The sequence below is a fragment of the Pelmatolapia mariae genome, linkage group LG10_11, assembly GCF_036321145.2.
Source record: "Pelmatolapia mariae isolate MD_Pm_ZW linkage group LG10_11, Pm_UMD_F_2, whole genome shotgun sequence".
Lineage (NCBI taxonomy): Eukaryota > Metazoa > Chordata > Actinopteri > Cichliformes > Cichlidae > Pelmatolapia > Pelmatolapia mariae.
In genome coordinates, this window is record NC_086236.1 from 60,047,723 (window position 1) to 60,062,611 (window position 14,889).

The window sequence follows — 14,889 nt, forward strand, 5'->3', positions numbered from 1 at the left end:
GCAGCCTCCCACAGTACCAAAACTACAACAAAATGGTTTGTTGACCAACCTGCCTGACCTGAACCCCACAGAAAATCTATGGAGTATTGTTAAGTTGAAGATAAACATCTGAGCCAAATATACAGACAAGCTGAAGGCTGACATCAAAATAATCTGCTTCACTAGTGGCAGAAGCTGATCACGTCCACATCGATGCAGTCATTCGTGGTAAAGGATATGAGTGTTTAGCATTTTGAATTAAATTATGAACAACATGAACCTTTTAGATGTTGTATTTTTTTGATGTCCCAGTATGACTTCAAACAATTTCACAATGTACAAAGATTGATCAACGAAAATGCCTTAACCATTGTCACAGTGTCACATAATCCTTCAGTATTACAGGTACAACAAAATAAAATCATACAAAAACAGAGAGATAAAACAAATATATATATATAGTACCAAAAATAACAAGTATAACAAAAACCTTCTCAAATTCCCACTTTAAGTATAATAATCTACATTTATTGGGTCTATGTACCATCTTTCACTGAAGTTACACACCAAGTCACACACTCAAACTAAGGCTTGTATGGCAGCATCACTCCATCCTCCTTAAACGTCACAGGGAGCATCAGGATCTCCACTAGAATATAAAACAAAGTTCTGCCAGGCTTCAAAATTATTGAATGTACAGTAAATTCAGCTGGTAAGCAGGATTTAAGAGGCTGAGAGTGTTTAAATAGTCATACCAATTTTTCAGTAGAGACACAGAAAAAAAAACACAACCCTTTTCCAGCTTTATATTGATTAAAAAAAAAGTCAAAATAAGCCCTAAATACTCAAAGCATAATTTTACATTCAAGGAAAAAAACTTTTATGCTCATTTAAGGTGCTTTCAATATTGTTGCTCTTTTTAAAAAAAAAAAAAAAAAAATTCTGGACCTTTGTGGGCTCCTGGGAAAAAACACAAAGTAAATAGTTTACAAAAATATTACAGAGACCATGTCTCAGGTAATAAATACTCATAGTGCAATTGCGCTATTAGCTGCTTTCAAATACAAATCGTGTGGACCTTTCATGTCTGCAGAAGATGAAAATGCCCACTGCCTCTACACACCATTATTTTCTACCTGCAAACAGCAGGCCCCTTGACAACAAACATACTGAAAGCTGTGAAGGGAATAATTCCATGTAAGGGAGTGTGCTTCTGTATAATTGCAGTGTTATCTTATATGAATAAAATTTGTACTGTTGGTGAATAACATAGTTTGGGATGTGATCTGTGGGTTTTAATGCAATTTAGCATATTGCAAGCTTCAAACTTGCATAGTGCAAAAATAGGTTAGTATTAAAAATAATAAACAAAAAATGTATCATGTATAGCAATTTCACAGCTATGTCATAAATAAATCAGTTACCATATGCATAGCTTTCACCCCTCAAAAAAGATTTTTGTACGGAGCAAAATTTGTCCCAAATGTTTACAAATTATATGTAAATGAACCGTAAATTAAGATTTACAAATGTGCACAATGATTAAAATTTTCAGTACTTGGGTGTTTGATCCATACATAAATAAACAGAACAGCTCATTACACTGGACTAGGAAACATACATTTACCAATTACAGATGCCATATAGTAGCCTAGATTGTTATCCATATCAACTTAATCATATATAATCAAAATATACAAGAAATTGTCAGCATATATTCACTTCAGAGGACGAGCCATAGAGATGTCTCTCCACCCTACATAATCCATAGTATGATGTGAATACTACTGGCTTTATAAAAACTATGTCTGTGTGACTTTTACAATTGACCTTGATTGGAATGCCTTTCTGAGCAGCCTGAAGGGATAGTTTCTCCACTCAGAGAACCTGGGTTACAATGTAACCAACTGTTCTCTCATCTGCAGCCGTTCCAGCAGAAGAATAACCAGCATGTTGCAGCAGCTTATTTAAACCATATACTGGCTTTCATGGGCTAATTTATAGCGTCTGTAATTAGTAAATAAAATCAACTAAAACAAGCACACATATGAATCCACAGGAAGCCCAGATGTACCAGTTGTTTTCTCTAGCACTTGAACACAGCTTACATTTGTGGAACTATGTGAACATTACAATGTGAAGTCTCAAAACCCCACTGTGCATATCAGAGGATTCATGCATGCATATTTAAAGATCTGTACATGAGAATAAAGAATGTTACAGGAAGCTTTCTAAAAATACAAATTATCAAATTTATAAAGTTGAACTGTAATATTTCTGTAAAAATTCTGACTGTTTATTCAGGTTTGATATATCCATTTGTTAATTAGTTTTCCATGCGTTCCAGTTGCTCTGTATTTGTGTGTGGATTAGAGCATGTGAGTCTTCAAAACTTACACACAAATCATTGTACACATTTATAAATTTTAGTATACACCTTGATCACATATTACACATTTGTAAACCTTCAGAGACTAATTTTACTCTATACTTTTTTTTTCAGTTTCTAGAAAGCTGGAAGAGTTGAACAAACCAGTGGAATACCTAAAAAAATAACTTAAACACTAAAATGACACAAAGAAACTTTCTAGTCTCCAGTCATGATGATGTAAGTGAAATTTATCCCATGACCTGATAGAAGAAAAGTACAGTGATGATCAGGAAGCCCAGTATCCACCAATAGGAATCTGCGGAGACACACAAAGGTTTTCTGGATAAGGTTAACATCAGACATAAATACAATCACCCTCATAACAGAAAAAAAAAATGTTTACTCTGTTTCTGAAATAAATTGTCATGTTGAATTCATCCAAAAAAGATCCTCTGATTTGACTCTGGCTACAGTTTCAAAGTCATCTGTATGTTAGACTTCATGAAATATTATTTTTTAATAATTTTTATGATTTTTAAACACAAAGTCAACCAAAGTGTTGTGCATCAAGGGTGCTAAAAGTGATCTGGAAATTGTTACATTTGTAACATGTCAAGGCCACAAATGCTGTTAAGCCAACTGAAAATGTAGAAAACACCTGGTTTAACTACAACTGCCAGTTTCTATATGATTGAACAAAAACTTCCACTGTAGGATTTTGTTAGCTCAGGACCGAGCCAGAATTGTTTTCTATAGAAAAATATAAAAATAGCAATGTCAGACTTGTCATCTATTTATATTCCACTCTCAGCAAGATCATGAAAACCCTTTGATAATGGTAAAAAAAAAAGAAAAAAAAGTGTTAAATAGATATACATACTAGGCTCAGGAGGTTCCACCACCACACTGACAAAGAGCGGTTCTTCTAGAGCTGTGTGGGAGACCTTGCAGATGATTTTGGTTCCTGGGATGGTGGTGGGAGGCACAGCTATGTGAGAGGACAGGGTGAACGTTCCATCACTGTGCTGCCGATGACTGGACAGGGAGCCCTGATCTATAAAGAGCTGTGGCTCTGTGGCCGTAGGAGAGAGGGAAAACCACTCAATCTAAAAAACAGAAAAGAGCAGAGAATTATGACCTGTCATTCAATTAAATGTAGCCTTAGGAGCTAGTGCAATTCAAAAGGACACAAATGAATAAATATGGAAGATAACTTATTATTAAAACAGCAAATAAAGACACTTTTGATTAACAAGATGAAGAGCATTGGTACGTTTAAAAATATCTACACTTTCAGGTGTCCTTTGAAAGACTTTGAGAGAGAGGCTGGTTTAAGGCCTGCAATAACTGCTCTATTAAACTCCTCTATTTCATTCTGATTGAGAAAAAAATCTCCTTTCATAAACTTGATAATATATTAAAGTTACTAATAAGATTGGGGTTTAAAAGGATGGTGTTACAAAACAGTAATGGGTAACAGTTACATCTCAAAACACAGTTACTGACCTGAGAATCCAGTGGGTAGTATTTACTGCTGTGACAACTTAATTTCTGGGACGAACTTGACTTTAAAACCAACTTCTCCACTGACAGGGAAACATCTGGAGGTTCTAAGGGGGAAAAGTAAGAGAGAATAATTAACAGAATATCAAAGAAAACAGCGGCTGCGGATTAAGATCTGAGTGAAACTTACGAATAATGTGAAGTTGAATGACCTGCTGAGAGTGGAAAGGACCAAGACTGACTGTACAGATGTAGGTCCCCTCATCTCCAACCTCCACTGTGGTCAGAGTCAAAGAGGCGTTACCCTCACCAACAACCTGGGCAGCATTTATGCTTGAGCCGGCCCTCTCACCATCCACTAAACAGACAGAATAATAATTGTTTGATGTTTCTTCTGTTCGTGCTCTTCACATCATCTCCACGTGTGTGCTTTAATGGCATCTGCCTGTCTGTCAATAATTCAGCAAGACTAAACTACTGAGCAGAATTTCATGAAAGCACAGAGGTGAATTGTGGGTAAAGGATGAACATATTTAATTTCTAAATTACTTCCTTTAAAACTATAAGATGAATGTGGCTTCTAGTCTAAAAATGCATGTAAAAGCTTTATGTATCAAAGTCCAAATGTAGTTATGTACACTGGCAATGGACCTGGTGTAGGACTGAGATCACCCACTATCACAGTGACTTCATATGTTTTAGCAGTTCTTCTGAGGTCCTGAATTATTTTTAACATAACAAACTTGTTATGTCTATTTAAAATCTATTTCTTTTAATACAGCTACAAGCAGGAATGTGGGGTACAATTATAATCTTCCTTTTACAGCCGGCAATAATAGTAAGACAACTGTATTTTAGTTTTGTTTTTTTCTGTGGTTTTTTTTTTATTTGTTTATTTGTAAGCTTTAAATACATCCATCAAGTTTGGTTCTAATACCATAAAGAATTTCTCATATGACCTCACTTCCTGTTTGCTAGCTTCTCCACAGATAAATATTTTTTTAAATCTCAAATAACTTTTGAGTTAACTTTTGTGACAACTTCAGAAAGATACTAAAGATGCCAAAGATGCTAAAGATCATCTTTGGCAATAACTAAGATCAGGCAGACCCACGGTAGGTGCAGGCTTTGCTCGCAATAGACCACTGACACAGACACTGATGTTCTGAAGATGTCAGATGGTCTAAACTTCACTAAAATTATCCAACTATTATTACTAAAACGATCATTTAAAGTCTCAAAGCCACTAAAATGAACAGTGTAGGTTCTAATTGCCAAACCTGCATTACACATGCAGATACACCTGCTAACGCCTACAATGCTTACCTATCGTGCTGCCTTCTGTATCATCCAGCGCCCTCTTCATTTCAAGCACCTTCCTGCCTTTACCTCTGTGCTGCAGACGCCACTCAATGCCCACTTCCTGTGCTAATGGTGTGTCTTGCTGCTTGAAGCCACAGTTGAGGAGAACATCACTTCTCAGAGGGGCAGACACAGACTTTATGTGGGTGAACACCACAAATATCACTGAGGGGTAGAAAACATTTGAGGATGATGTATAATCTAATAAAACCATATAAAGCTCCTTCGTATAAAATCTGATATTAAACTATGGATCTCACAGTCAGTAAGCAGAGTTCCTGACTGGCTGAGAGGAAGACCCAGCTTGCTTTGCATCAGGGTTGACTCGTCTTTCTCCACCTTCAAGGTCTCCAGAATCAGCGCAGTGCTGAAGTCAACCTCATCCACACTGAGGGACACCATGAAAAAGACCCGATCTGAGTTTTCCTCGAATCCCCGAGGGGAGTAACTACTTAATTCGCACATCACTTCCTGCTCATTGCAGTCTGCATGGAGCAGCACGTTTGCATTGGGGATCTCAGGAGATGATACTGTTACAAAGAATAAGAGAAGAGGTTCACCACAGAGTTCTGCTTACATTAGAGGAAACTTTGCACAAAGAGGTGGCAAGGGGAAAACCTTTGGCCTCAAACAGGAGGAGGTCTGGATCAGGGATGGAGGGAGGAACAAACGGAGTGAGTTCTTCGAGTGATTCGTCGGGGCCCACAGCAACATCTCGTAAAATAAGAGTGGCTGGAGTCCGAGTGAAGTGACCGCCTCCCATTCCACCAAGTCCAGCTCCCTCCTCCACCAGAGTGCAGGTGAGTACCACATCTGCAACTCCATCAGCTGAAGAAACAAGAAGAAGAACACTGCTTAGAAGTCTTAGTGCACCAGCATTTAAGATAGAACCACTGTCTGGGCTAATAGAGAGAAAAGATCAGAGAGCTCAGGTGTTTCGATATATTGAGCCCTTCTATTATTCTGCTGCCATTTTAACATAAATTAGCGGTTCAGAAAATACTCCCTTTGCTAAGAGCTCTTCGGTTATCAGCAAATACATCTGTTAAAAGCTTTAATGTCGAGCTCACAGTCACGTCTCCACAGTCAGTGCTTAATCAATCAGATTTATGCTCTTACCATAAACGCACGTCATGAGGTATCCAGCTAAAATGACTTTAATAACCATCATCATCCCCACCATAGTGCAAGTGTTCCCAGTTTTTTTGTAAATTAAAATTAGAAGGATATCAAATAACTGCTGAGTGCACCACAGCACTTTCACTTTTGATTTCAACAACTACCACCGCATTATTCAGGAGTTTACTGCCTAGAGTTGTTTATATCCGTTCTTCGCTCCATCGATGGCGATCATCATACGTGCTGGACTTTAAATTTAACCCAATCTAAAAGTAAACAATAAAGGTAGTTCAAGAGTCTGTGCAGCTGTTTCTTTGTCAGGAGCATGCGCACTGCAGCAGTGGGAGAATGAAAGTGAAAGCGAACAGGCAGGATCGCCCAATGACAGAACAGAGGCAGGTCCGTCATCGGTCAATGCGGAAACAAGCACAAATGCTCATTTTAACGTTAATCGACGACATAAATAAAATATATTGATGAATGAATTAATAATTAAATCTTCTTTTGTCTGTTTGATTTTAGGGTTACCAAAGTGGATCATGGATAGGGACAGGGATATACTGGACATCCATGCTTTGTCCAGTCCACACAAGCATGTCTCCAAACCGCTCAACCAGGGGTGTCTCTACTGTGTCCCTCTGATATGCTCGTTTCTTATAGACCCTAATGAAGACTTAGATTCTAAATGTATTGGTCTGTTTTGCTTGCTGAATTTCTCCAAGAATAAATTGCTACAGGATTTTATCCTAGGCTTTGTGTTGGCCCTGTGATAGCCTGGTGACCTGTCCAGGGTGCACCCTACCTCTAACCCTATGGTACTATAGCTCGGATAGGCTCCAGTGTTGCTCAAGTTCAGATAGTTATAGACACAATGTGTCCCCTATGTTTTGCTCCTAAGCAAAATTATTAAATTCCTGCATGTCTCCTGCTTCACCACTGAGAAATGCACATACTCCAGTTTGCTTGTTTGAATCTGCCTGTTACCCATGTTTACAATCCAAAGGCAAAACACCAAAGCCTGAAACAAAAGTACAGTGGGATGCAAAAGTTTGGGCAACCTTGTTAATAGTCATTATTTTCCTGTATAAATCGTTGGTTGTCACAATAAAAAATGTCAGTTAAATATATCATATAGGAGACACACACAGTGATATTTGAGAAGTGAAATGAAGTTTATTGGATTTACAGAAAGTGTGCAATAATTGTTTAAACAAAATCAGGCAGGTGCATAAATTTGGGCATTGTTGTCATTTTATTGATTCCAAAACCTTTAGAACTAATTATTGGAACTCAAATTGGCTTGGTAAGCTCAGTGACCCCTGACCTACATACACAGATGAATCCAATAATGAGAAAGAGTATTTAATGGAGTGAATTGTAAGTTTCCCTCCTCTTTTAATTTTCTCTGAAGAGTAGCAACATGGGGGTCTCAAAACAACTCTCAAATGACCTGAAGACAAAGATTGTTCACCATCATGGTTTAGGGGAAGGATACAGAAAGCTGTCTCAGAGATTTAAGCTGTCTGTTTCCACAGTTAGGAACATATTGAGAAAATGGAAGACCACAGGCTCAGTTCAAGTTAAGGCTCGAAGTGGCAGACCAAGAAAAATCTCGAATAGACAGAAGCAACGAATGGTGAGAACAGTCAGAGTCAACCCACAGACCAGCACCAAAGACCTACAACATCATCTTGCAGCAGATGGAGTCACTGTGCATTGTTCAACCATTCGGCGCACTTTACACAAGGAGATGCTGTATGCAAGAGTGATGCAGAGGAAGCCTTTTCTCCGCCCACCTCCCAAACAGAGCCACTTGAGGTATGCTAAAGCACATTTGGACAAGTCAGCTTCATTTTGGAATAAGGTGCTGTGGACTGATGAAACTAAAATTGAGTTATTTGGGCATAACAAGGGGCGTTATGCATGGAGGAAAAAGAACACAGCATTCCAAGAAAAACAACTGCTACCTACAGTAAAATATGGTGGTGGTTCCATCATGCTGTGGGGCTGTGTGGCCAGTGCAGGGACTGGGAATCTTTTCAAAGGTGAGGGACCCATGGATTCCACTCAGTATCAGCAGATTCTGGAGACCAATGTCAAGGAATCAGTGACAAAGCTGAAGCTGCGCCGGGGCTGGATCTTTCAACAAGACAACGACCCGAAACACTGCTCAAAATCCACTAAGGCATTCATGCAGAGGAACAAGTACAACGTTCTGGAACGGCCATCTCAGTCCCCAGACCTGAATATTATTGAAAATCTGTGGTGTGTGTTAAAGAGAGCTCTCCATGCTCGGAAGCCATCAAACCTGAATGAACTGGAGATGTTTTGTAACATTCCTGTAATAGGAATGGTCCAAAATACCTTCAACCACAATCCAGACTCTCATTCGAACCTACAGGAAGCGTTTAGAGGCTGTAATTTCTTCAAAAGGCAGATCTACTTCATATTGATTTCATTTCTTTTTTGGTGGTGCCCAAATTTATGCACCTGCCTGATTTTGTTTAAACAATCACTTTCTGTAAATCCAATAAACCTCATTTCACTTCTCAAATATCACTGTGTGTGTCTCCTATATGATATATTTAACTGACATTTTTTATTGTAACAACCAACGATTTATACAAGAAAATAATGACTATTATCAAGGTTGCCCAAACTTTTGAATCCCACTGTGTAACTGAGAAAATTCATGTATGGAAAAGTCAAAACATCTACAGGTATTTCATGTTGAAGCCGAGTGAGATCTATAGGTTGGCACTCGAGTGGAGAAAAACATAAATTGGCGAATGTGTTCACAAGAATCAGCATCTTCTGCTGGCAAGCATATGGACATAATCATAATGAATGAGGTGAATATGATCAAGTGTAGAGGTTTGATCAAGGTGATGGCATTGCTGTAGTGTGACCAGAAACACAGGGTAGACCTGGAGGGTTCTGATATTATTAGATCACATGAAAATCTGCAAATCAACACCATAAGAGGAAGGGGGACGTATTCAATAAGCAAATATCAAATAACACATGCAATTGAATATTTACCTGTTAAATTTGATACAGGTTGCCCGTTATTTACAACATAACTATTTGAAGTCATAAGTAACTGGTCTTGCAACCATGCTTACTCTCCTAGCTCCATTTATACTCATGATATACTCTTACACTATTAAGGGATTTTGCTGTCTGACAAAAGACTGAAGATTTAAATGTGTAATTAAATGCCTTTATGTTGACAACAGATTGTTACCTGGTATGCACTCAACCCACCAGCTGACAATCCCAGCAGCCCGGTGTCGTCTATCTTCAGTCAGAGTGACGGGACCTCCTCTATGACCCTGGCATGAGTCCTTCCCACTTTCAGGGAGTTCAACACAAAACATGTTATTTGTTAATTCTGGCATTTCATGTGTCTCCTTGTGGAAATACACATGCTCATGTTTGAAAGACCAAAGCCCGAAACCAGCCTGAATACAAAAATACAGCAGTGACTTCCTGTAAATCTTTTCCACAAAATTAGTGAAATTTATACATGTTGTTACTTAGGGTGTAAATTCAAAAATTTATGAGGAATTTTTTTTTACTCCTATTAAACAAATATGATACTTTAAAAAATCTAATGTATTTATTTGCCTCTCATTTCAGTTATGTGTGTAGCACCCTCCTCTGGCAAACATATGGGCATTACACATGAGATTATGAGATCTACTTTTGCGCTCTGATCAAGTCAGTACTATTGCTGTAGTCTGTACTGCTGGAGTTGTTGTACTCAGGGTGAAAATAGACTGAGCTGCTTGCTGAAGAGAGCGCTGAAATGTTCTGATATCATTACGTTACATGAAAATCGGAAACCAGCAGATACAGAGGTCCCATTGCTTTTGCAAGATGAGAGGATAAGGTCGAGGATATTGGGGAGACTGGATTTGTCCGTGCATGACAGGCTCAGTGTTGGACAGCTGCCGGCACTCGCTCACTGAAAACCACAGAAAAGTGAAAAAATCAGAGAGCTGGAGCTGAGTCAGTCGTCCAAAGTTGATGCAAACAGAACAAGAGCAAATAAAGTGACACAATCGCTGATTTTTATTTTAATTTTAACATCAACTTTCTTCTAACACCAAGCTGGTTTCTTCTACATTACTAACAATTTGCTCAACTTGTTCAATTTTAACAGCTTCATGTCTAGAACATTGGTTGTAGACGGAGCATAATGATTAAAAAAAAGACCATATAACAAAAAGCTCTAAAATCTTGATAGGCTTTGTGAGGTAAATTGGAAATTCACATAAGAAAAAGAAAAATCTTTAATACAACAAACAACTTAACAAATCTTCATCAAATTCACCTAATGATGCAGTGAGTCCAGCTCATGTTTGTAAGGCTCTGGCATTGATTGAACTTCCAGAAGAGATGTCTCAGACTGGAATGAACCATGACTTGACAGTCACAGAAGATGATTAGCTGTATTTAGTACTGGAATTTGAAATGGATTTTTTGTCTTCAAGCTTATGTTTTTTTCTTTGTTTGCTTTGGCAAAAACAAGTAGAAACTTGATTTGTATGGGAGATAAAATGCCAATGATCTTGAATATGGTTGCACATAAAAGCTGAAAGAATTTAAGTTTGTATCAAGTACAAACCTGTAGAGAATGAGCCGAAGGAAAAGCAAGTGGAAAGAGAGCGGGCCTTCTTTGCATATAAAAGTATTGTTTAGTAATGTTAGAGTGGGATAAAATGACTATTGATGTGGTTATCATTTTCAAAGTGGGAGGATTTGATTAATCTTAGACACAAGAAAAAAAACACATGCATTAACTATCTTTATTCAAACATGGTAAAAGACAGGCTTTGTAGGGATTTAAAGACAATGCATTGACTTACAGACAGTAAATCAATAACTGAATTTATATAAGTTTTTAAATGAAATATAGATTAAAAATTCTCAAATCAAACTCCACAGCAGAGCGAAAATAGTTTATTGTCCAAATGTTTTGTCTCATCGTATATTTACACCTTGTTGTACTGAGTTACTGTAACTTTAGTTCTCCTGCATGGTCTTCTTGATCCAGTTCAAATAATTAGCGACTCTGGTATAGACTCCATATGTGCCCTTTCTTCCACACTCAACCCCCCAGCTGACAATCCCAGCAGCCCAGTGTCGCCCATCTTTAGTCAGAGTGAAGGGGCCTCCACCATCACCCTGGCAAGAGTCCTTCCCACCTTCAGGGAGTCCAGCACAAAACATGTTATTTGTTAAGTCTGGTATGTTGTTACTTCTTCTCCTTGCAAAAGTGAATGAATCCCTGCATGTCTGCTGGTCCACCACTGGGAGATAAACATACTTCAGTTGATTTGTTAGAATGCGACGATTATTCTCGTTTGTAAGACCAAAGCCAGACACCAGCCTGAAAGAATACAAAACACATTCATTGTGAATTCTTACTAATCCAGAACCTTAAAAAAACCTATTGACTTATTTCATCTACTTATTTGTTTTTTCTATATTATCCTGCATCATTGTTTTACATTTTAGTTGTTTTAGTGGTATTTTACATTGTTAAACACTTTGTGCAGCATGGACTGTTTCGATATATAACCTAAACTATATAACCTAAAAGATAAAAGATAGACCTAAAAAAAAAGACCTTAAAGATAATGGCTTGTTAACTTAAACTGGTTCACAAACAATGAGAACAACATCAAATTTATATAGTGGAGATGGCTTAAACAAGACTACACAATCATTATGACACTATAGCAGTTTGTTTACCCCATCACGCCAGTGTCATATGTTGCTCCCGGTTCTGGCAAACACACTGGCATTACAGATGAGTTGAATGTGAGTGTGTCTTCCAGTTTGATCAGTGCAATGTCATTGTTGTAGTCTACATGATTGAGGTTGTTGTACTCAGGGTGAACATGGATCGAGGCAGCAAGCAGAGGAGATTTCTGAAGGGTTCTACCATTATTAGAGCCCACGAAAATCTGCAAGTCAACATCACAAAATGCAACATTTACCCACAGAAAGGACATGTAAATAATTCCTTCCTAATATTTACCCTTATCGCTTGATTTGACACTGATTGCCCGTTAAATAATGCTCACAGTCAGCTACTTACCCATAGAGATTCATTTGATACAGCAGCTCCCCTCTCTACTACATTAGTTGCTGCTGTCATAATCCACCGGTCTCCAATCACCATGCCTCCTCCCCTTCTTCCATTTACACTCATTAGCACTTGCCAGGGGATTGTATTATCTGGAGCGTCTTGGCCTCCAAAGATCCTCTCATACACATTTATATGATTTGTTGGCTGACCACAAACTGGATAAGATGAACAGAACTCAGGTTCATGCAAGCAAAGGCTTCATGCTTTCATTTTGAAGTCCTAAATTTGTTATTAGAGTATTTTATTTTGACAGCACATCAGTACCTGCTATGCAGGTTGGGAGAGGGAGTTGCCACTGCCCGTCGCTTTGACACATGGCTGAGAATGTCTTAATCTCTTGTTGGCCCTGAAAATAAATGACTGTTACACACGTTTTCTAATTGACAAATTCACCGAAGAAAAAAACTAAAGAAAAATTAAGAAAGATCTGCTTCTGTTGCTCAAAAACAGACACATGCAGATAGCAAAAAAAACTCTATAAATATCCTGTAAGGGAAAAGAGGCTGTTAATAAAGTTCACTGATGCACACTGTAGTAAACAATGAAATGTCATATTACCATCATCAACTTGTATTCTTGGTCGCAAGTGACATGTATCGAGTCTCCACTAAAGTATTCATTTAAATCAGGAGTGACCCTGCCTTTGGTCAGACTCCCTGGGTGCGGACATTTCACCTCTGTAAAGAACACAGCAACCAAACATGAATCAACAGCATGAGAAAAATAGTTTTAAACTGCTAACGTGGAAATGCCACCTCTCCTCCTCACCATGTGTGCTATATTGCAGGCTCCAGCCGTTGCTCAGACCTTCCTCCTCAGTGTGGTAGTCTAGCCTGACTGTACTGGAGTTTGTAACTATCACACCAGGACTCTTTGTTCCACAAAATTTCATTGCTAATCTGCCTGGAATGGTCACCTGTGAGGGGAGAAATAGTAGAAGGCTACAGACAGACCAGAGGAGCATGGTTTGTAACTTTTAATCACTGTGGGTACCGCAAGTCGTTACCTGTAAAAAGTGACCTTGGCAGCTTGAACCATGCTGAGTATCTTTATTATCAATGTGAAAATTGTCTCTGAAGCTGAGAGTCACGATGAATCTGGGCTCCACAGAGATGATGTACTTGCAGGAGAGAAAAGGGGGTGAGGGTTTAGGATACCCTGGACTGGACAGATGTCCTTCATGCTTGTCAAAAATACACCCACCACAGGACACTGGGCAAGAACCAAAGGTCAGTATAATCATAACAGTAAGAGAATCAGTAGTTCAGCATACCACCTCAACCATATTCTAGCAACTGAGCTTCATAGTATGACAAGTATTAATGTACAAAAAGGTCTCATTTCTTGTATTCGACACTTACACAGACATGTGCGCTGGTCTAAATGAAGCTTGTAACCACTGTGGCAGGAGCAGTGGTAGGACCCAGCAGTGTTGATACAGATTTGAGAGCAAAGCGGACCTGAATCCAGTCCTGGGTCTGTTTTGGAACACTCGTCTATGTCTAGTAAAAGAATATTTACTGTATTAAACTTTTCCTGAAGCTGTTGATGAAATAGTACATTAATGGGAGGTGGAAAATTTCAGGAAAACTGTACCTATTGCCTTATATGTGGCAGAAAAACCAGTATGTTGTTGATGCTCTGGTGTAGAGTCACTTGTTTGGAATACAAGAGTCAGTTTGTTGCCTGGAGAAATCATCGTCTTGTTATCGTGGTGATCAGTAGAGTATCCCTGGCCACAAAACTTTCCCAAAACCTTTTCATCGTAGAAAAACTGGAAAATTAAGTCAAAACTCATGTTAACAAACTGCTTTTGTAAAAAAAAAGAATTCTAAACCAACGTCTTAATTCAAATTAACTTCCAGTCAAACTGAATGAAAGAATACAATAAAACTGAAAACTGCAATATAAAAAGTTTTGTGTCTTGTTTGAAATATTTTTTAAATTCAGATCTAATCAAAGCTCTGACTGTGAGAGAGTCTTGACTGCAGTCTGTAGAAGCTTTAATATCCAGATGTGTTAAAGACAGCTGGATCTGGTAACCCGTGGGAACCCAGAGGTCCCATTGCTTTTGCAGGTGGGGAGGATAAGGTCGAGGATATTGGGGAGACTGGATTTGTCCGTGCATTTCAGGCTCAGTGTTGGACAGCTGCCGGCACTCGCTCACTGAAAACCACAGAATCCTGGATAAGCAAATAAACAGAGAGCTGGAGCTGAGTCAGTCGTCCAAAGTTGATGCAAACAGAACAAGAGCAAATAAAGTGACACAACCGCTGATTTTAATTTTAATTTTAACATCAGCTGTCTTCTAACACCAAGCTGGTTTCTTCTACATTACTAACAATTTGTTCAACGTCTTCAACTTTAACAGCTATATGTCTAGAACATTGGT

At 38.4% G+C, this 14,889-nt stretch overlaps 2 protein-coding genes across 2 annotated transcripts; both read right to left on the reverse strand.

Annotated features, from left to right (window-relative positions):
* Positions 1-2,450: 2,450 nt before the first annotated feature.
* tapbpl (TAP binding protein like) lies at positions 2,451-6,376 on the reverse strand. The gene is made up of 8 exons (XM_063487892.1): positions 6,335-6,376; positions 5,834-6,043; positions 5,476-5,745; positions 5,180-5,380; positions 4,044-4,211; positions 3,857-3,960; positions 3,231-3,456; positions 2,451-2,666 (listed from the first exon to the last, which is right to left on the reverse strand). The coding sequence occupies exons 1-8, from the start codon at positions 6,348-6,350 to the stop codon at positions 2,599-2,601; spliced, it is 1,263 nt and encodes a 420-aa protein (XP_063343962.1). The 5' UTR covers positions 6,351-6,376; the 3' UTR covers positions 2,451-2,598.
* A 4,989-nt stretch (positions 6,377-11,365) lies between these two features.
* Positions 11,366-14,661, reverse strand: LOC134637335 (complement C1r subcomponent-like). The gene is made up of 10 exons (XM_063487740.1): positions 14,467-14,661; positions 14,094-14,271; positions 13,859-13,999; positions 13,504-13,709; positions 13,266-13,413; positions 13,056-13,174; positions 12,762-12,843; positions 12,447-12,652; positions 12,098-12,312; positions 11,366-11,732 (listed from the first exon to the last, which is right to left on the reverse strand). Exons 1-10 carry the CDS (start codon positions 14,623-14,625, stop codon positions 11,366-11,368), a joined length of 1,821 nt encoding a protein of 606 aa, XP_063343810.1. The 5' UTR covers positions 14,626-14,661.
* Between the last annotated feature and the right edge of the window lie 228 nt (positions 14,662-14,889).

Excerpts from the sequence above, each read along its gene's own strand:
- tapbpl (XM_063487892.1), bottom strand. Across the intron at positions 4,212-5,179 it reads TACAGAAGGCAGCACGATAG|TGGATGGTGAGAGGGCCGGC; the intron begins GTAAGCATTGTA and ends CTGTCTGTTTAG. Across the intron at positions 3,961-4,043 it reads CATTCAACTTCACATTATTC|AACCTCCAGATGTTTCCCTG; the intron begins GTAAGTTTCACT and ends TTTCCCCCTTAG.
- LOC134637335 (XM_063487740.1), bottom strand. The coding sequence starts at position 14,625 with ATGCACGGACAAATCCAGTCTCCCCAATATCCTCGACCTTATCCTCCC. Across the intron at positions 14,000-14,093 it reads TGCCACATATAAGGCAATAG|ACATAGACGAGTGTTCCAAA; the intron begins GTACAGTTTTCC and ends TTCTTTTACTAG. Across the intron at positions 13,175-13,265 it reads CCTGCAATATAGCACACATG|AGGTGAAATGTCCGCACCCA; the intron begins GTGAGGAGGAGA and ends TGTTCTTTACAG.